The 22,361-nt window shown below is 45.5% G+C and overlaps 1 protein-coding gene across 5 annotated transcripts in view; it reads right to left on the bottom strand.

Annotated features, from left to right (window-relative positions):
- Nucleotides 1-747: 747 nt before the first annotated feature.
- The window catches only part of LOC139583516 (phospholipase D1-like), a 33,543-nt gene continuing 11,929 nt past the window's right edge, over nucleotides 748-22,361 (bottom strand). For 2 of the 5 annotated variants that reach the window (XM_071414685.1, XM_071414686.1), the window contains exons 2-26: nucleotides 20,627-20,801; nucleotides 20,105-20,268; nucleotides 19,805-19,947; nucleotides 19,260-19,371; nucleotides 19,107-19,172; nucleotides 17,543-17,601; nucleotides 17,349-17,441; nucleotides 15,621-15,773; nucleotides 15,304-15,453; nucleotides 14,692-14,775; nucleotides 14,235-14,316; nucleotides 13,992-14,102; nucleotides 13,299-13,484; nucleotides 12,949-13,168; nucleotides 10,465-10,596; nucleotides 10,264-10,382; nucleotides 9,988-10,101; nucleotides 9,774-9,884; nucleotides 9,599-9,687; nucleotides 7,760-7,873; nucleotides 7,333-7,382; nucleotides 4,945-5,079; nucleotides 2,845-2,998; nucleotides 2,589-2,706; nucleotides 748-2,430 (exon numbers count right to left, since the gene is read on the bottom strand). In XM_071414685.1, coding sequence (XP_071270786.1) covers nucleotides 2,206-2,430; nucleotides 2,589-2,706; nucleotides 2,845-2,998; nucleotides 4,945-5,079; nucleotides 7,333-7,382; nucleotides 7,760-7,873; nucleotides 9,599-9,687; nucleotides 9,774-9,884; nucleotides 9,988-10,101; nucleotides 10,264-10,382; nucleotides 10,465-10,596; nucleotides 12,949-13,168; nucleotides 13,299-13,484; nucleotides 13,992-14,102; nucleotides 14,235-14,316; nucleotides 14,692-14,775; nucleotides 15,304-15,453; nucleotides 15,621-15,773; nucleotides 17,349-17,441; nucleotides 17,543-17,601; nucleotides 19,107-19,172; nucleotides 19,260-19,371; nucleotides 19,805-19,947; nucleotides 20,105-20,268; nucleotides 20,627-20,765 — 3,123 coding nt within the window. In that variant the 5' untranslated portion in view covers nucleotides 20,766-20,801 and the 3' untranslated portion in view covers nucleotides 748-2,205. The other 3 variants (XR_011676565.1, XM_071414688.1, XM_071414689.1) reach the window with 3 other exon arrangements.

Here is a 22,361-nt window from a genome sequence, read left to right as displayed (position 1 = left end):
TAGCTTTCCTAACTGCCTGTGTATATTGGTTCCTAACTTCCCTGAAAAGTTGCATATCACGGGGGCTATTCAATGCTAATGCAGCACGCCACAGGATGTTTTTGTGCTGGTCAAGGGCAGTCAGGGCTATTTCTGTTCCTGGTTCTACATTTTTGAATGGGGCATGCTATTTAAGATGGTGAGGAAGGCACTTTTACAGAATAACCAGGCATCCTCTATGGGTAGAGTGAGGTGTGAGATGGGATAACAGAGGAACAGGGCCACCGGCAGTGGGAATTCTCTAAGAGATTAGGGCTGATTATAAAGGCTTTATCAGGTTAAAAGTTGAATTGTTGGCCCCCGTGAAGAACAAAGCCAAAAAATCATATTCTCTAGACAGACAGGGCTCTTCATTGCAATGTTTTGTCTCTGGCCAGGTCATCATCATAGGGCTCCCGAGTGGCGCAGCGGTCTAAGGCACTGCATCTCAGTGCTGGAGGCGTCACTACAGACCTTGGTTCGATCCTGTGCTGTATCACACCCGGCCCGTGATCGGGAGTCCCATAGGGCAGCGCACAATTGGCCGAGCGTTGTCCGGGTTAAGGGAAGGTTTGGCCGGGGTAGGCAGTCATTGTAAAATAAGAATTTGTTCTTAACTGACTTGCCTAGTTAAATAAAGGTTACATAAAAAAATCTTTGTAAATGCAAATTGGCTCTCAACAGACTAACTCGGTTGTATTATAAATAAGACACACCAGGACGATGAGAAAAACCTGAAATATTTAATAGTTAATATTCATTTCATCAACGCACAAATAATTAAATACGTGAACTATCAGTATTTGGGTTTTCCTACAAGACACAATCAGTCTGTGCAAAAAGTGCAATTTATAGAAACAGGCTAATGAAAGGTAGAGTGAAAGAGAAATGTACGAAAGAGATGAACAAAGACAGGACAGAGAAAATAAATGAGAAGGAACAGAGAGAAAAGGACAGTGACAGAGAAAGGGGGACAGAGGACAGTTGATACATTCTGATATGAGACAGTTATGAGTTGGGACTTCCTCCCATGGAGACCTCTTATCTCTGACAGAACTGTTACAGTCAGTAAAGTAAAAAGATCACTTATTTTTGGTATAATGACCACAGTCCAGCCATTTACTAGCAAGCAAACGGTAAGCATATCAGTTAGCTACCAGGGTTGGGCTCAATTCAAAGTAAACTACAATTCAATTATCGGGAAAAAAATAGCATTTATTTTCAAGGACTTCTCAAACTGAAAAGAAGCAGCTATTTATTTCAATTTTACTTTAATACAAAATCACTTCCTGAACTGACTGTCTTCAATTAGAATTAAGACCAACCTTGCTACTGTAGCTAAAAATGGACTGACTCTAGCTAGCATGCTAATGATTGCATGGACTGGTAGCTAACATGACAAGTTACCAGCAACACACAGCAGACTGACTTGTTTTCATGCTAATGGATACGTGCAGTGACTAGCTAGCATGCTAACAGCTACGTGCAGCATCATACAACATCCCAAGATGGAATACAATGTCCCTTTGTGTTTTGCTATTGTACAGGGTGTCTAGGCCTCTAGAGACCTAAAGGCACGCTAGTAGAAACAGAGGTCCTTAAGGTCATAGTCTGAAATCCACAGAATGAACATGAGGAATGTAAGAGAAGGTATACTGCATTAACATTACCGTAGCAATAATTGGCACTTGTGTTGATTTCATTTTGGTGTTAAGGTCAGGGTTAGAGGTTAGATACACGGCAGGGCTTTAAGATTTCACTTTCACAATGTGCCTGCAAGAGCACAAAGCTCTCTCTCACCCCCCCCCCCCTCTCCCTTTCTAACTCCGATATCACACTCTCCTTTTTTTCTCCCTCTTGTCTTTTTTTGTCTTACATTATTCTAAGGCCTTAGTATGTTTTCATAGAAACATCACGCAGAGTCTGAGCTGCGTTCTCCAGCCCTCACGGCGTCCCATAGTGTTAGTAAACAGTACAGAACAGTTACAGAGCAGAGCAGTCCGTTACATTCCAGTTAATCACTCCATTGTCCTCTCCTCCTCCTTTGTTTTCTTATTTTTAATGTAAACTTGAAGGTGCTGTCTGCTTTTCAGACACACACTCCAGAGTGGAATGACCTCCAGACACTGGTAGAGTTCTCTGGTATAGAATGTGGAGTGTGTGTGTGTAAAGTCTCTGGTCTCGGTCTCAGGTCCAAACCTCCATGGGGACCATGGACTCCTTGGAGCCGATGGGAGGAAGTAGATTCTGCTCAGTTAGGAAGTCGAGCGGAAATTGGACCAGGAAGCCACGGATCTTCTTCAGCTCCTCATGAGCGCGTGCAGAATCCTCCCTCTCCAACCCCGGCTTGGCCAGGTAGCCTTCCAGTTCCAGAATGTTCCTGACATCACTGGAGGGAAGGCACCGGAACACCTGGGGGGAAAGAGGGAGAAGTTCAACTCTGTACTCTCTGTGATAGCAAAGCATAGGTAGCATTATGACATAATAGTGACTTGGTTGGTTCTAATGTTGCATGTTAGTGTTTGTGTACCTTCTGGTAAATGGAGTGTTTTTGTGTGTCTGTTAGCTACCTTCTGATAGATAGTGGCGTTGCGAGCACAGGTGGTCATCCAAATCTCCTTGTAGAAGTGATCACTGAGAGGGTCAGACACGTCTATAGACAGATCAGTATGGGCCCCTAGGATAGTCCTGATGGAAGGCGGGAGAGAGGGATGGAGGGAGTGACGGGAGAGAGAAGGGGAAAAAGTCTCAGTATTAAAGAGAAGAGTTGATTCCTCAGTGAGGTCGTAAGTCAAAGCACTTGAAGGCTCACACACAGACACACACCTGAAGCACTCTAGACGTAGTGCCAGTGCATAGCGACCAGCCTGGTACTCCTGTCCATCCATCACCGCGGTAACGGTCTCCGAGTCTTCAACGATCACCGCCACCTCGCTGTCACGCTTCCCCAACATGCTGCGGTCGTTGATGTTGGCCGAACCTACAACACACACAGAGGAAGTGTTAGCTGTGTGTGGGTCCTTTGTGTCTGTCATTAGGACTTTCTTTAGCTCTTCTTTGACTATGAGTAAATGGATGGATGGATGCAGTAATAACACTGACCAGCAGATGGTAATGTAAAGCTTAGGTTACAGACGTACATTAATCCAAACTTGCACACAGAAATCAAATACAATTTTATTGGTCACATACACATACAGTTGAAGTCGGAAGTTTACATACACCTTAGCCAAATACATTTAAACTCAGTTTTTCACAATTCCTGACATTTAATCAGAGTTCAAATTTCCCGTCTTAGGATCACCACTTTATTTTGGGAATGTGAAATGTCAGAATAATAGTAGAGAGAATGATTTATTTCAGCTTTTATTTCTTTCATCACATTCCCAGTGGGTCAGAAGTTTACATACACTCAATTAGTATTTGGTAGCATTGCCTTTAAATTGTTTAACTTGGGTCAAACGTTTCAGGTAGCCTTCCACAAGCTTCCCACAATAAGTTGAGTGAAATTTGGCCCATTCCTCCTGACAGAGCTGGTGTAACTGAGTCAGGTTTGTAGGCCTCCTTGCTCACACACGCTTTTTCAGTTCTGCCCACAAATGTTCTATAGGATGGAGGTCAGGGCTTTGTGATGGCCACTCCAATACCTTGACTTTGTTGTCATTAAGCCATTTTGCCACAACTTTGGAAGTATGCTTGGGGTCATTGTCCATTTGGAAGAACTATTTGCGACCAAGCTTTAACTTCCTGATGTCTTGAGATGTTGCTTTAATATATCCACATACTTTTACTTCCTCATGATGCCATCTATTTTGTGAAATGCACCAGTCCCTCCTGCAGCAAAGCACCCCCACAACATGATGCTGCCACCCCCGTGTGCTTCACGGTTGGGATGGTGTTCGTCGGCTTGCAAGCCTCCCCCTTTTTCCTCCAAACATAACGATGGTCATTATGGCCAAACAGTTCTATTTTTGTTTCATCAGACCAGAGGACATTTCTCCAAAAAGTACGATCTTTGTCCCCATGTGCAGTTGCAAACCGTAATCTGGCTTTTTTATGGCGGTTTTGGAGCAGTGGCTTCATCCTTGCTGAGTGGCCTTTCAGGTTATGTCGATATAGGACTCGTTTTACTGTGGATATAGATACTTTTGTACCCGTTTCCTCCAGCATCTTCACAAGGTCCTTTGCTGTTGTTCTGGGATTGATTTGCACTTTTCGCACCAAAGTACGTTCATCTCTAGGAGACAGAACGCGTCTCCTTCCTGAGCGGTATGACGGCTGCGTGGTCCCATGGTGTTTATACTTGCGTACTATTGTTTGTACAGATGAACGTGGTACCTTCAGGTGTTTGGAAATTGCTCCCAAGGATGAACCAGACTTGTGGAGGTCTACAATTGTTTTTCTGAGGTCTTGGCCGATTTCTTTTGATTTTCCCATGATGTCAAGCAAAGAGGCACTGAGTTTGAAGGTAGGCCAACCACAGGTACATCTCCAATTGACTCAAATGATTTCAATTAGCCTATCAGAAGCTTCTAAAGCCATGACATCATTTTCTGGAATTTTCCAAGCTGTTTAAAGGCACAGTCAACTCAGTGTATGTAAACTTCTGACCCACTGGAATTGTGATAGGGTGAATTATAAGTGAAATAATCTGCCTGTAAACAATTGTTGGAAAAATGACTTGTGTCATGCACAAAGTAGATGTCCTAACCGACTTGCCAAAACTATAGTTTGTTAACAAGAAATTTGTGGAGTGGTTGAAAAACGAGTTTTAATGACTCCAACATAAGTGTTTGTAAACTTCCGAATTCAACTGTATTTTGCAGATATTATCGCAAGTGTCGTGAAATGCTTATGTTTCTAGCTCCAACAGTGCAGTAATACCTAACAATACAAAACAATACACACAAATCCAAACCTACCCACCTATGATGACGGTGTTGTCGTCTGCGATGAGCATCTTGCTGTGGACGTAGACGAGCTCTGTGACCAGGCGTCCCTCCAGTTCAGCGTGAGTCCTCAGACCACAGAATGAGATGTAGTTCATCCACTGATCGTCCACTGAAACACACACACAACCAGTCCACTGAAACACACACACAACCAGTCCACTGAAACACACACACACACAACCAGTCCACTGAAACACACACACACACACACAACCAGTCCACTGAAACACACACACACACACACAACCAGTCCACTGAAACACACACACACAACCAGTCCACTGAAACACACACACACAACCAGTCCACTGAAACACACACACACAACCAGTCCACTGAAACACACACACACAACCAGTCCACTGAAACACACACACACAACCAGTCCACTGAAACACACACACACAACCAGTCCACTGAAACACACACACACACACAACCAGTCCAATGAAACACACACACACACACAACCAGTCCAATGAAACACACACACACAACCAGTCCACTGAAACACACACACACACAACCAGTCCACTGAAACACACACACACAACCAGTCCACTGAAACACACACACACACACACACACACACACACACACACACACACACACACACACACACACACACACACACACACACACACACACACACACACACACACACACAACCAGTCCACTGAAACACACACAACCAGTCCACTGAAACACACACCCACACAACCTGTCCACTGAAACACACACACACACACACACAACCAGTCCACCGAAACACACACACACACACAACCAGTCCACTGAAACACACACACACACACACACACACACACACACACACACACACACACACACACACACACACACACACACACACACACACACACACACTCCACTGAAACACACACACTCCACTGAAACACACACACACACTCCACTGAAACACACACACACAACCAGTCCACTGAAACACACACACACAACCAGTCCACTGAAACACACACACACACACACACACACACACACACTCCACTGAAACACACACACTCCACTGAAACACACACACACACTCCACTGAAACACACACACACAACCAGTCCACTGAAACACACACACACAACCAGTCCACTGAAACACACACACACAACCAGTCCACTGAAACACACACACACACACACACACACACACACACACACACACACACACACACACACACACACACACACACACACACACACACACACACACACACACACACACACACACACACACACACACACACACACACACACACACACACACACACACACAACCAGTCCACTGAAACACACATAACCAGTCCACTGAAACACACACCCACACAACCTGTCCACTGAAACACACACCCACACAACCAGTCCACCGAAACACACACACACACACACACAACCAGTCCACCGAAACACACACACACACAACCAGTCCACTGAAAACACACACACACACACACAACCAGTCCACTGAAACACACACACAACCAGTCCATTGAAACACACACACAACCAGTCCACTGAAACACACACACAACCAGTCCACTGAAACACACACACACACACACAACCAGTCCACTGAAACACACACACACACACACAACCAGTCCACTGAAACACACACACACACACACAACCAGTCCACTGAAACACACACACACAACCAGTCCACTGAAACACACACACACAACCAGTCCACTGAAACACACACACAACCAGTCCACTGCAACACACACACACAACCAGTCCACTGAAACACACACACACAACGAGTCCACTGAAACACACACATACAACCAGTCCACTAAAACACACACACAACCAGTCCACTGCAACACACACACACAACCAGTCCACTGAAACACACATAGAACCATAAATAAAAGCAGAACTATAAGGAGACAGTCTAATGTTAATCAAAAAGTAGGTCTGTGTTCTGCTAGGTGGGTGTGCTATTATTATTATTTTTTTTTAAATTTAACCTTTATTTAACTAGGCAAGTCCGTTAAGAACAAATTCTTATTTACAATGACGGCCTACCCCGGCCAAACCCGGACGATGCTGGGCCAATTGTGCGCCGCCCTATGGGACTCGCAATCACGGCCGGGTGTGATAAAGCCTGGATTCGAACCAGGGACTGTAGTGACGACTCTTGCACTGAGATGGTGTGTGTTAAACTATGGCTGTTTGTACTGGTCAGTATGACGCCACTCTGGTGAAGAGGGTAGAAATGTGGAAACTGGCATGAACTTCCCGTTACCCTTGTGTACACACACACACACGCACACACACGCACACACACGCACACACACGCACACACACGCACACACATTACTTACTTTCTCTCTTCAGCTGAGATATGATGGAACAATCTCCTCTGTTCATGGTTCTACAGAGAGTGAGATAATGTTAACTCCAGTACCTGCCACTTCTAGATTGATGAGTCACAGGAACAGGGAGGGGTGTGTAGACAGCCTAGCCAGTGTGTGATGTAGTGTTTCCACAAGGATGCTAATTTGACCCATAAAGTCCATCTCCATGGGTGGAGTACACACACAGACACTTTACTGCTGTGGTTGTAAAGTGAAGGCAGGTCTTCTCAGTGTCTACTCTGTGTAAACAGAGGTAGATATAAACCCTTTAACTGGCCTCCCAAGTGCCATCCCAAGTCTCCTCTGGCCACAGCCTTTTGAATCCCCTTATATTACAGCAGAGATACATTACACAGACAGACATGTCTAATTTCATGGCGTGCCGCTCACACACCTGTAGTTGTAGTGCATGACAGCCTGAATGGCACTGCCTCCTCCGGTGTTGATGTCTCCTTCGAAGCCGGGCAACAAGGGGGTCACAACGTACACTCGGAACTTCTTACCCTCCCTAAAAGGACACACACACACACACAGTTTATTTCCCCCCGGAGAAAGATGTGACCTTAAACAGTGGGAACATCCTCAAGAAAGCTGCTGTTGCCAAACCTAACAGTTGCCATGTGGAGCTGGTTATTCTCAGTGAGTGTGTTTCTACTGTACGTGTCATTTCGTGTGTGTGTACATATGTGTGTGTACAGTACCAGTCAAAACAGCAGCTCATTCAAGGGTTTTTCTCTATTTTGACTATTTTATACATAATAGTGAAGACATCAAAACTATGAAATAACACATGTAGTAACCAAAAAAACGTAAACAAATCAAAATATATTTTATATTTGAGATTCTTCAAAGTAGCCACCCTTTTCACTGATGACAGCTTTGCACACACTTGGCATTCTCTCAACCAGCTTCATGAGGTAGTCACCTGGAATGCATTTCAATTAACAGGTGTGCCTTCTTAAAAGTTAATTTGTGGAATTTCTTTCTTTCTTAATGCGTTTGAGCCAATCAGTTGTGCTGTGACATGGTAGGGGTGGTATACAGAATATAACCCTATTTGGTAAAAGACCAAGTCCATATTATGGCAAGAACAGCTCGAAACAAGCAAAGAGAAACGACAGTCCATCATTACCTTAAGACATGAAGGTCAGTCAATACACAAAATTTCAAGAAATTTGAAAGTTTCTTCAAGTGCAGTCGCAAAAACCATTGAGCGCTATGATGAAACTGGCTCTCATGAGGACTGCCACAGGAAAGGAAGACCCAGAGTTACCTCTGCTGCAGAGGATAAGTTCATTACAGTTACCAGCTTCAGAAATTGCAGCCCAAATAAATGCTTCACAGAGTTCAAGTAACAAACACATGTCAACAATCAACTGTTCAGAGGAGACTGCGTGAATCAGGCCTTCATGGTCGATTTGCTGCACAGAAACCACTACTAAAGGACACCAATAATAAGAAGAGACTTGCTTGGGCCAAGAAACACAAGCAATGGACATTAGACCAGTGGAAATCTGTCCTTTGGTCTGATGAGTCCAAATTTGAGATTTTTGGTTCCAACCGCCATATCTTTGTGAGACGCAGAGTAGGTGAACGGATGATCTCGGCATGTGTGGTTCCCACCGTGAAGCAAGGAGGAGGTGGTGTGATGGTGCTTTGCTTAGAATGCAAGGCACACTTAACCAGCATGGCTACCACAACATTCTGCAGCGGTAGGCCATCCCATGTGGTTTGCGCTTAGTGGGACTATCATTTGTTTTTTTTAACAGGACAATGACCCAACACACATCCAGGCTATGTAAGGGCTATTTGACAAAGAAGGAGAGTGATGGAGTGCTGCATCAGATGACCTGGCCTCCACAATCAACCGACCTCAACACAATTGAGATGGTTTGGGATGTTGGACCACAGAGTGAAGGAAAAGCAGCCAACAAGTGCTCAGCATATGTGGGAACTCCTTAAAAAAAAGCATTCCAGGTGAAGCTGGTTGAGAGAATGCCAAGAGTGTGCAAAGCATTCATCAAGGCAAAGGGTGGCTACTTTGAATAATCTCAAATATATTTTTATTTGTTTAATAGCTTTTTGGTTACTACATGATTCCATATGTGTTATGTCATAGTTTTGATGTCTTCACTATATTCTACAATGTTGAAAATATGAGTAGGTGTGTCCAAAGGTTTGACTGGTACTGTACATGTGTGCATGTTTGTGTGTGTGGAGAGGGGGGGGTTACTTGTATGCTTGGATGATGCGTTCAGCGATGGCGTCTCCTATCTTGTTGAAGACATGTCTGTTATCAGTACAGCTGATGAAGAACTGGTTCTGAGAAACAGCAGGACATAGAAGCATGTTACACTACATAACGCCTATGTAGTGTTATGTAATGTACTGTATATGTACAACAGTACCTCTATGTAGATGTAGTGTTGGCTGTTCTTGATAGCGTGGACGTAGGCGTTGTGGATGGATTCTTCATGGTACTTTATACCAGCTGACCAGTCGGATGCTGAGCGCAGGATCTGACAGGGGACACAGACAGGAAGAGAGTGGAAATGTGCAGTTGGATATTCAAGCCATAAAACTTGTGTGTGTAGGATGGTGCGTGTGTTAGTGTGTGTTTACCTGTACTTTTGCAGGGATGCAGTTGGGGACTTGGTATCTGATCTCTCCTGCGGTAGTGTGAGACTTGGGCAGGAGGTACGGGTAGGAGAGAGAACGATACTTTGGCTTCATTATCTAGAGCCAGATAGAGAGACAGACAAAGAGGAAGTGAAAGAGGGGATGCCAGAAAGAGAGAGAATGATCAATTACCAAAATGCTGTTCTTGTACAGAAATTGTGAAGGAGTCAGACATGTTACCTCTGAACCTTATTGACATCACTATGACCTGTGTCTGACCTTGCAGAAGTTCCAGCGCTGGATGAAGTGTCTGGCCACATCCCTGGCAGCCTTCCCATGAACCACGGAGGCGATGTCATGCCACGGCATCCTGGGGTGGGTGTGTCTGTCAATGAAGTCTGGCGAGACGGGATACAGTCATGTACAGGTAGGTGTGTGTTTATGACCAGGTTCAAGTGTGTGTTCAGGTGATGTGCTTACCGTCAAAGGGCTTGTCCAGTTGGATCCAGTCTTTGTATACGAAGTTGCAGTAGTCTTTCCCATGCCAGAACCTTGTATCTCCAACCAACTCTCCTACTCCTCCTATTCCTGTTTGCATGCTACGCACTGTCTCTAAAGGCCAGACACAGACACATAGAAGTTAAACATCAAGCGTATAGGTCCAGGAGGTTTTCCTGACTTTGATCTGACCAGGAAAACGTTTCCCTGCACCTCCCAAAACCAGCAGCAGGGGGCAGTGGAAATCAGAAGAGGAAAGGGAGATACCTAGTCAGTTGTACAACTGAATGACTTCAACAGGTAGCCTAGTGGTTAGAATGTTGGGCCAGTAACCGAAAGGTTGGTGGATCGAATCCCCGAGCTGACAAGGTATAAATCTGTCGTTCTGCCGCTGAGCAAGGCAGTTAACCCACTGTTCCCGGGGCGACAAAGACGTAAGGCGCCCCCCAACACCTCTCTGATTCAGAAGGATTGGGTTAAATGCGGAAGACACATTTCAGTTGAAATCAGAAGAGACTCCAAGAGAGAGAGGTTGGTTACTATAAGTAGTTAGTTTCAAGGTTTAAATTAGTTTTATAAGGATTTGTTTCCTCAATGCATTAAACAAACAGTGGACAGAAAGATAGTTGAGTCAAAATATTCCCCGGACGGACGGACGGACGGACGGACGCACACACACACACACACACACACACACACACACACACACACACACACACACACACACACACACACACACACACACACACACACACACACACACACACACACACACACAGAGAGAGAGAGAACACGCCCCACACCCAGACAGCCATGACACAGAGTTACAGTCCATCCTGTTTCAGACAGATAAGTCAGCTCATTTACCAGCAGCAGCGGTCTTGTCTGAGTCTAGCTACACAGTTGAGTACTATTGTGCCCAGATGAACATTCACAGTAGTAAAAACATAGTGATCTGAGGAAAACATCTGAACATTCCCAGGCATAACCACAACCAGAAGGTGTGTGTGTGCAAGCTGCAGTAAGCTGCCATTTTGAGGGATAATATGTCTGGGTGGGTCTTTGCCTCCTCCACATTCCTTGAAATTCTTCTGCCATAAAAACACACTGCAGAGGCCCAAGTCTGCATCATGGGGGATTCTTATTGACCTTGTACAAACAAAGTCTTGACATGAGCACACACTCTCATGCCACGCCAGGCCACGCCATGCCACACGGTGCAGAAAGACCTGGGGCCTCATTTATAAACATTGCCATACACACAAAATATGCCCCAAAACATGCGTGCACCAGTTCACGCAATATTTTGGTGCATGCTCAGTCTTTACAGATATTTCATATAAAATTTACACAACGTTATAAATGAGGCCCCTGAGATATTTGCACTCTTTCAGAGAGACACACGTGATGAACACTGCAAAGCACACTGGGTGATGAGTTTAGCAGCGGGACAGTCGAAGCCCCGATCCCACAGCGCATCTTCCAATCAGAGACTCACTCACCAGCCTGTGCCAACCCAATGGGAGGGGCCAGTCTCAGCTCCACCCCTCTAGTAAGGATCAGATTGTGTTGGCTGTTGACGCTGTTCGTCCAACCTGGACACACAGACTGCCATTTAACCTCTGCAGACTATGGTCCTGTCCCTCTCTCTGCACCTGAAGTACATGGTCTCTAAATGCATACTAGTGCGTGAATTTCTAATTCTGGGAGACTCCAGATCAAAATGGGGATAGCGAGCTAGTATTGTAGTACCAAAGATACTGGTAACTAACCAAAGATATCTCATTGGCGTTGTTTCCAATGGGAGCAAATTAAGCACAGTGGGAAGAACAAGCAAGGAGGTGGGCAGAGCCAAGCATGAGCTAGCGAGATCCTATTGGCGCGTTTTAGCATGTAGTTGCATATTTTCCTTCTCTGTGAATTCCGTGTGTGCAATAACTCAATTTGCCCTTTCACTTCTAAACAACGCTTTTTTTAAAAAACTTTGGCAAATGGTCAAGTCTACAAATGTTAGTGCAATCTGTTCGTAACACATTCTAGTTTTGGGAACAGATAACTGCATCGAGATTAATCGATCTGAAAGTTAGCAGAATGTCCGCCAAGTTTCATCTAGCTCCATCTTCTCCCACAGCCCGCTGGACTTCCTCTCATCACCATATTTGGTGGTGAGTGAAAGTTCCAAACGGATGCTTCAGATCTGATTCTTCTATCTACATAATGCTAGCGTGAACTGAGTAGTTTGCTATGCTAACATTGGTATTGTTTACCAAGTGATAAGCAGAGCACCAGCATCAATGTAGCATTGTGTTGAGTAGTTAGTAGAGAAGAGTTAGTGATGTTAAACATTCAAAACAGTTAGGCACGACGGTTAGATACACAAAGCAGCAAATGACTCAGTAAAATACAACAATTTGGGCAACGTTTAGCTTCTGCATGTGTTTATGACATGTGCATGTACGGACTCACTCTCTTCTGAGCTATCCACACTGCTAACAGAGTCGGCGTGGGCCAGTCCATGTTTCTGCAGGTGTCTCTTCATACTGAACCCTGTCCTCCTGATTCTCCCCAGCCCCTTCAACTTGGGCTGGTCCCCTGAGTCCACTACCAGGGAAGCAGCACCCTTCCCATTGCTAGGGGCAGAACTACTGGTCAGTGCGGTGGCCATCTTGAAGGAGGAACCCTCAGCCTGTGGAGGCAGGAGACAGAAAGACAGAGCGAGAGGAAAGTTGGTGTGGATGTCTGATCCTCACATGCTCTATGTTGGCTAGTGATCATGTGACACTCAGACTGTGTGTGTGTGTGGTTGTGTGTCTGACCTGCTCCAGGGCTACAGAGCGCGTCACACTCCCCACGTCCGTCAGACGGTGCTCTCTGTCATCCCAGCGACCGTACGCCAGGTCGATCCCACCCACGAAGGCCACTGATTGGTCGATGATGATGATCTTCTCGTGATGCGCCCACAGGTATACAGAGGAGGAGACATGGTCTGGATGACGCATCACCTACAGAAGAAACACATACACACTTTTACTACATAAAAGGATACCTCTATACCAGTGGAGGCTACTGAGGGGAGGACGGCTCATAATAATGGCTGGAATAGAGTGAATGGAATGGCATCAAAAACACATGGAACCCATGTGTTTGATGTATTTGATACCATTCCATCTATTCCGCTCCAGACATTCCGCTACCACAAGCCCGTCCTCCCCAATTAAGGTGCCACCAACCTCCTATGCTCTATAAACACACTGTAAACACATTTCACACACACGCATTTCACACACACACACACACACATTTCACACACACACACACACACACACACACACACACACACACACTCACACACACACACACACACACACACACACACACACACACACACACACACACACACACACACACACACACACACACACACACACACACACACACACACACACACACACACACACACACACACACACACACACACACACACACACACACACACACACCCCCCCTACCTTGACATTGGGGTGGAGGTGCATTAGTGTTCTCTTGCTGTATTCACTGTTGATGCCCAGAGCTAGCTCTACCTCCTTATACAGCATCACAAAGATACGCACTCCCTGTTGCTATAGGGACAGAAAGACAGAGACACCGTTACTAATCACCACATAATCAAATCATTTAATCAATGATAAGATCCACACTAAGGCAGTTTGAGGGGTGCGAATGGACCAATGAGACAGCATTTTGTTGCTCACCGCTTTGCGCCTCAGGATGCAGTCAAGGCGCCAGCGGTTTCCCTCGACAACCGGTCTCTTCATAAAGATCTCAGGGCTCAGCCTGAAAACACACACATACAATCAAATGTATTTTATAAAGCCCTTTTTACCTCAGCCGATGTCAAAGTGCTATAATGAAACCCAGCCTAAAACCCCAAACAGCAAGCATTGCAGATGTAGAAGCATGGTGGCTAGGAAAAACTCCCTAGAATGGCAGGAATCTAGGAAGGAACCTAGAGAGGAACCAGGCTCTGAGGGTAAACAAATGTGAGATGTCCACACACTGGCGGCTGACAGCTGTGTGGGGTGGGTGTAACAGTATTCCAGGTCTCTGATTGTAACCCATCTGTTTGACCACAGTCTGCCTTGGAGGTGTGACCGCTCTGTGCTCTCCATATGCAGACACACACACACACTGTAAACAACCCACACGTACCACCAGTCAGTGATGAAGATCTCTTCTTCAGCCTCCTCCAGAGCGTCGGCCACGTCGGCCATGTAGGTCTTCCCATTCACATACCTATAAACAGAGTTATATTATAGTCACACACTTAAAACACAGTGCGGTCTCTCTTTCATACACACACTCACTCTCTCTCTCGGGTAAACAGACACACAAACTTTCCCACGCACGCAAGCATACACCCACCAGAGACTTTCACTGTTGCACACACCCCCTCCATGTCTCACACAGACAGTATAGTGTTGCCACAGCAGGTGACAGGTGATGAGAAGCCCAGTGTCACTTTCCCTCCCTTTGTGTCAGGTTACTCCAGTGAGACAGATACCTTTAAGGGCTGTAACTGGGCCAAACTGTACCTGGGATTACCTGGGATAACCCACCTGCCACACTAGCTGGCCTTTATGCTCTACTGGGACTTTGGTGTGTACAGTAAATGTGTCTTGAAAAAATACATTCCCAGAGTAATTTCCCATTTTAAATATATATTCTGCATTGTTCTCACTTAATGTTCAGACTGGGGTGTTGTTTAACTCTGACTGTATTAAACGTGTCGTGGTTTAATGATTGTGGAGTAGCCGTGGATACCATTTGGCTGGGATGTTGTGCTCCTGTCGGGCGAAGGAACCGAAGCGGTGGTCGGTCAGGAAGGCAGAGCCATGTTTCTGGACGAAGCCCTCGATGGCCTGACCCCACCACCTGGCATGTCTGTAGCTGCTGCATTTCAACACCAGGGCCCTGCAGAATATACACACACACAAAAACACTGATTGTGTAAACTCCTTTTTTCTCAATGATTGTCTGAATAATTTCTGTAGATTTCCGTTTTTTTAATACTCTTTGGTGAGGTAGCAACCTACGTTTTTTTTATTTTTACAACCAGCATCTTACTCAAACCCACCCACCTGGAAAGGCTATCAATCCGTACTCCGTGTCTGGTCTCTGTGTCTTTGGAGTCCATTTTGATGCAGAACTCTTTATCCACCAGGAGAACAAAGGCAATGGCTCCCGAGTCTGGCTTCATGTAGAGGAGGAACGAATCCTTCACCACCAACCAGCTAGACAGACACTAGAGTTTATTACTAAAGCACAGCTCAGCAGTATCAGCTGGAGCAGTAAGAGGAGGATAGAATCATTCTCAGACTTTGATATTTCATCTATTATTCAGGGTACTGACCGTTTGGATCAGCGGTAGCACATCTTGCTATTTCATCTATTATTCAGGGTACTGACCGTTTGGACCAGCGGTAGCACATCTTGATATTTCATCTATTACTCAGGGTACTGACCGTTTGGATCAGCGGTAGCACATCTTGATATTTCATCTATTATTCAGGGTACTGACCGTTTGGATCAGCGGTAGCACATCTTGATATTTCATCTATTATTCAGGGTACTGACCGTTTGGATCAGCGGTAGCACATCTTGATATTTCATCTATTACTCAGGGTACTGACCGTTTGGACCAGCGGTAGCACATCTTGCTATTTCATCTATTACTCAGGGTACTGACCGTTTGGATCAGCGGTAGCACATCTTGCTATTTCATCTATTATTCAGGGTACTGACCGTTTGGACCAGCGGTAGCACATCTTGATATTTCATCTATTATTCAGGGTACTGACCGTTTGGACCAGCGGTAGCACATCTTGATATTTCATCTATTATTCAGGGTACTGACCGTTTGGATCAGCGGTAGCACATCTTGATATTTCATCTATTATTCAGGGTACTGACCGTTTGGATCAGCGGTAGCACATCTTGATATTTCATCTATTATTCAGGGTACTGACCGTTTGGACCAGCGGTAGCACATCTTGATATTTCATCTATTATTCAGGATACTGACCGTTTGGATCAGCGGTAGCACATCTTGATATTTCATCTATTATTCAGGATACTGACCGTTTGGATCAGCGGTAGCACATCTTGATATTTCATCTATTACTCAGGGTACTGACCGTTTGGACCAGCGGTAGCACATCTTGATATTTCATCTATTACTCAGGATACTGACCGTTTGGATCAGCGGTAGCACATCTTGATATTTCATCTATTACTCAGGATACTGACCGTTTGGACCAGCGGTAGCACATCTTGATATTTCATCTATTACTCAGGATACTGACCGTTTGGATCAGCGGTAGCACATCTTGATATTTCATCTATTACTCAGGATACTGACCGTTTGGATCAGCGGTAGCACATCTTGATATTTCATCTATTACTCAGGGTACTGACCGTTTGGATCAGCGGTAGCACATCTTGCTATTTCATCTATTATTCAGGATACTGACCGTTTGGACCAGCGGTAGCACATCTTGCTATTTCATCTATTACTCAGGATACTGACCGTTTGGACCAGCGGTAGCACATCTTGATATTTCATCTATTACTCAGGATACTGACCGTTTGGACCAGCGGTAGCACATCTTGCTATTTCATCTATTATTCAGGATACTGACCGTTTGGACCAGCGGTAGCACATCTTGCTATTTCATCTATTACTCAGGATACTGACCGTTTGGACCAGCGGTAGCACATCTTGCTATTTCATCTATTATTCAGGGTACTGACCGTTTGGATCAGCGGTAGCACATCTTGATATTTCATCTATTATTCAGGGTACTGACCGTTTGGACCAGCGGTAGCACATCTTGCTATGACCACAGCAGTTAAGTCCTGGGATACGATGACCACCTGACCGCTTGTACACCATCCCTTCTCTGGGGAAATGAAGAGAAAAAGTAGAAGACTTCTCTTCCTGACTGAAGTATCATGGTGGTGATGAGTAGTTAGTTACAGTAGATAGTGTAGAGTTACTCACAAGCCTTTAGGTCCCAGATCATGGATGAAGGATAGCTGGCTGACATCTATAAACTCCATCTGAGAGAAACAAGAACATTTGAAAGTTGGACATATCCTCGTAGCGTGGACATCTCCAGCAGTGTGTGTATGTGTCTCACCGTAGCATGGTAGGTTCTGTACATAGACATCTCCAGCAGTGTGTGTATGTGTCTCACCGTAGCATGGTAGGTTCTGTACATAGACATCTCCAGCAGTGTGTGTATGTGTCTCACCGTAGCATGGTAGGTTCTGTACATAGACATCTCCAGCAGTGTGTGTATGTGTCTCACCGTAGCATGGTAGGTTCTGTACATAGACATCTCCAGCAGTGTGTGTATGTGTCTCACCGTAGCATGGTAGGTTCTGTACATAGACATCTCCAGCAGTGTGTGTATGTGTCTCACCGTAGCATGGTAGGTTCTGTACATAGACATCTCCAGCAGTGTGTGTATGTGTCTCACCGTAGCATGGTAGGTTCTGTACATAGACATCTCCAGCAGTGTGTGTATGTGTCTCACCGTAGCATGGTAGGTTCTGTACATAGACATCTCCAGCAGTGTGTGTATGTGTCTCACCGTAGCATGGTAGGTTCTGTACATAGACATCTCCAGCAGTGTGTGTATGTGTCTCACCGTAGCATGGTAGGTTCTGTACATAGACATCTCCAGCAGTGTGTGTATGTGTCTCACCGTAGCATGGTAGGTTCTGTACATAGACATCTCCAGCAGTGTGTGTATGTGTCTCACCGTAGCATGGTAGGTTCTGTACATAGACATCTCCAGCAGTGTGTGTATGTGTCTCACCGTAGCATGGTAGGTTCTGTACATAGACATCTCCAGCAGTGTGTGTATGTGTCTCACCGTAGCATGGTAGGTTCTGTACATAGACATCTCCAGCAGTGTGTGTATGTGTCTCACCGTAGCATGGTAGGTTCTGTACATAGACATCTCCAGCAGTGTGTGTATGTGTCTCACCGTAGCATGGTAGGTTCTGTACATAGACATCTCCAGCAGTGTGTGTATGTGTCTCACCGTAGCATGGTAGGTTCTGTACATAGACATCTCCAGCAGTGTGTGTATGTGTCTCACCGTAGCATGGTAGGTTCTGTACATAGACATCTCCAGCAGTGTGTGTATGTGTCTCACCGTAGCATGGTAGGTTCTGTACATAGACATCTCCAGCAGTGTGTGTATGTGTCTCACCGTAGCATGGTAGGTTCTGTACATAGACATCTCCAGCAGTGTGTGTATGTGTCTCACCGTAGCATGGTAGGTTCTGTACATAGACATCTCCAGCAGTGTGTGTATGTGTCTCACCGTAGCATGGTAGGTTCTGTACATAGACATCTCCAGCAGTGTGTGTATGTGTCTCACCGTAGCATGGTAGGTTCTGTACATAGACATCTCCAGCAGTGTGTGTATGTGTCTCACCGTAGCATGGTAGGTTCTGTACATAGACATCTCCAGCAGTGTGTGTATGTGTCTCACCGTAGCATGGTAGTTTCTGTACATAGACATCTTCAGCAGTGTGTGTATGTGTCTCACCGTAGCATGGTAGGTTCTGTACATAGACATCTTCAGCAGCTTGTTCAGGTAGTCCTCCAATGCTTTCTGTAACCAATAAAGACATACCGTTTTAGGAAGAGTAGAGCAGGTGATTAACAGGTGATTGACAAATGTGTTTGCCGAATGGCGTACCCTCCTGCTGGACACCTGTTCCTCACGGGCCAGCTCATCCCCGCTCCCCCGTGGCAGAGTGGGCATGGCCCTGACCTCTGACCTCCGAACACTATGCCTTCTCACTGTGTGGCTGGAAGAGAGAGAAAGGATGGAGAGAGAAATAGGAGAGGAGAGAGGGAGTCAATAGGAAATTGTTAGTGTCTTTTCAGTTTCAACATCTTTGATAGTACCTGTGTGTGTGTGTATTTTTGGTTTTACTATTCTTGTGGGGACCAGAAGTCCTCACAAGGACAGTAAAAGAAGGAACACTTGGACAAGTGGGAACATTTCGCTAGTCCCCAGAAGGAAAAAGGCTATTTTAGGCTTAGGGGTTAGGTTTAGAGTTCCAATTAGAGTTAGGATTAGGGTGAGGGATTAAGGGTTAGATTCAGGGGTTAGTAAAAATTTGATTTAAAAAATGGGAATAAATGTTTTGGTCCCCACAAGGATAGTAAAACAAACAGGTGTGTGTGTGTGTGTGTGTGTGTGTGTGTGTGTGTGTGTGTGTGTGTGTGCGTGTGTACCTGCGGGAGGGTAGTGGTATTCTCATGAAAGTCTTGTATCGGAGCAGTTCTCTGTGGAGGTCCATGAAGTGTTTCTCCTTCCTCTTGACCACCCAGCTGAACTCTCCATGTCTCATTTCAATCTTAAATACCGCAGGCAGACTCTACAGACAGGAAAAATATAAAGGGTATGGCTGAGTGAGTGTCTGTGTGTGTGTGTGTGTGTGTGTGTGTGTGTGTGTGTGTGTGTGTGTGTGTGTGTGTGTGTGTGTGTGTGTGTGTGTGTGTTGTGGTGCTTTGCTGAGGTATGTGCGTGTGTACCTTGTTGACACTGCGCTGTGAGGTGATATTGAAGCGGTCCTGTGCAGAGGTGAATCTCTCCACTTCTAGTATCTTAGCGGTGATGGGAGAGGAGAGAAACACCTTGGCCTCCGCCTCCTTAAACCCCACAGTATTGTAGACAGACGCAAAGCCCCGACGCTCCTCTGGGGGAACACACACACATCAGAAACTACACACACACATCAGAAACTACACACACACATCAGAAACTACACACACACATCAGAAACTACACACACACATCAGAAACTACACACACACATCAGAAACTACACACACACATCAGAAACTACACACACACACACTTCTCTAAGACATAACATTCCTCACTGTCAGCCAACACCTTGAGCAAAACTTACCTGCCCACACTACACACACTTTGTTGCTCATGAATATGTTATAAATAGTTAGATAGGTAAAACTGTCTTCTTATAAACTAATCCATCAATCAATGAATAAAACATTTGCACACACACTCACATGTGCACACACACACCCTACCTGGGAGTTTAAAGTCTGTAGTGTCATATTCCCCGTCTCCTAGGTACAGCTCACGAGTGTCCAAATTCTCCATGATTTCACTCATATCCGTAGCAACCAGGTGCAACGTGCTATTGGTAGGCTCAGATTGGCGCAGCATGGTTATTGGCTAGCACGGTCGGCGCCCAGGGCTCACCTGGTGAACAGGCAGAGGGGGAGGGGGGAGGGAGATAGGGAGAGACAGGGACAGACAGAGAGACCAGGTAGACAACATGACGTCAATGACAATGGAAGCAACGTCAATGGAATCTGACTGCAACCTTAGTGTTACTGTTACCCCCCATGGCAGTAGGTTGTGTGTGTGTGTAAATATGCAGATAAAGGCTGGTAAGAGTGTTTGAATGGGAACTGGTGAATAGCAGCACATCAGGAATGGCCTGTAGTAGCAGGCTAAAGACAACGAGAAGAGGAGGAAACACATTGGAATTCACACGCTGTTGCCATAGGCTGTCTTCTCTGTAAGCCACGGCTTATTGCTAAAATATAACAGGCTGCTTCCGCTCTCCTTAAAGTCCAACTGAACCAAAAAATAAACTTCTCCTTTTGAAAATTGCATATGTGGCATCGTAAAAAAATATTATAGTGTCAAAATTGACTAAAGTGTAAATAGGATAATTTTGACCATAAAGTCACAACAGAGATTTGCGAGATGATTAGGAAAATATGGTATGTCACGGAATGAAGGCAACAGAACAGTTTTCCCTGGATTGCGTTTATTTAAATCCTGTCCACATGCCTACAGCTGGCAGCACCCAAGTAATCATCAATTCAGAGCGCAGCTGTACACGACCCGATCGTACTGACCAGGGATATCCCCATGGGGCTAGTTAGGGCCCATCAGTAAATTACACAATGTACATGGGACAATATTTTACACTGGGGCCCCTCAGGGGTGCGTGCTTAGTCCCGTCCTATACTCCCTGTTCACCCACGACCGCGTGGCCGTGCACGACTCCAACACCATCATTAAGTTTGCTGACAACATGATGGTGGAAGGCCTGATCACCGACAACGATGAGACAGCCTATAGGGAGGAGGTCAGAGACCTGGAAGTGTGGTGCCAGGACAACAACCTCTCCCTCAACGTCAGCAAGACAAAGGAGCTGAACATGGACTACAGGAAAAGGAGGGCAGAACATGGCCCCATCCACATCGTCAGGGCTGTAGTGGAGCAGGTCGAGAGCTTCAAGTTCCTCAGTGTCCACATCACTAAGGAATGATCATAATCCACACACACCAAGACAGTCGTGAAGAAGACACGACAACGCCTCTTCCCACTCAGGAGGCTGAAAAGATTTGGAATGGGCCCTCAGATCCTCAAAAAGGTATACAGCTGCACCATTAAGAGCATCTTGACTGGCTACAACACCGCTTGGTATGGCAACAGCTTGGCATCAGACCGCAAGGAGCTCAATTACCTCGTACCCATGCACATCGACTCGGTACTGGTACTAAGTGTATATAGCCCAGTTTACATTACTTATTGTGTATTTATTACTCCTGTTATTTTTTTCTCTCTGCATTGTTGGGAAGGACCCGTAAGTAAGCATTTCACTGTTAGTCAATGTAACAGATTAGCTTCCGTCCCTCTCCTCGCCCCTACCTGGGCTCAAACCAGGGACCCTCTGCACACATCGACAACAGCCACCCTCGAAACATCGTTACCCATCGCTCCACAAAAGCCGCAGCCCTTGCA

Source organism: Salvelinus alpinus, chromosome 8, assembly GCF_045679555.1.
Source record: "Salvelinus alpinus chromosome 8, SLU_Salpinus.1, whole genome shotgun sequence".
NCBI classification, from domain to species: Eukaryota; Metazoa; Chordata; class Actinopteri; order Salmoniformes; family Salmonidae; genus Salvelinus; species Salvelinus alpinus.
Note: the sequence above shows the minus strand (reverse complement) of the source record. Positions and strands in the feature narration are given on the sequence as shown.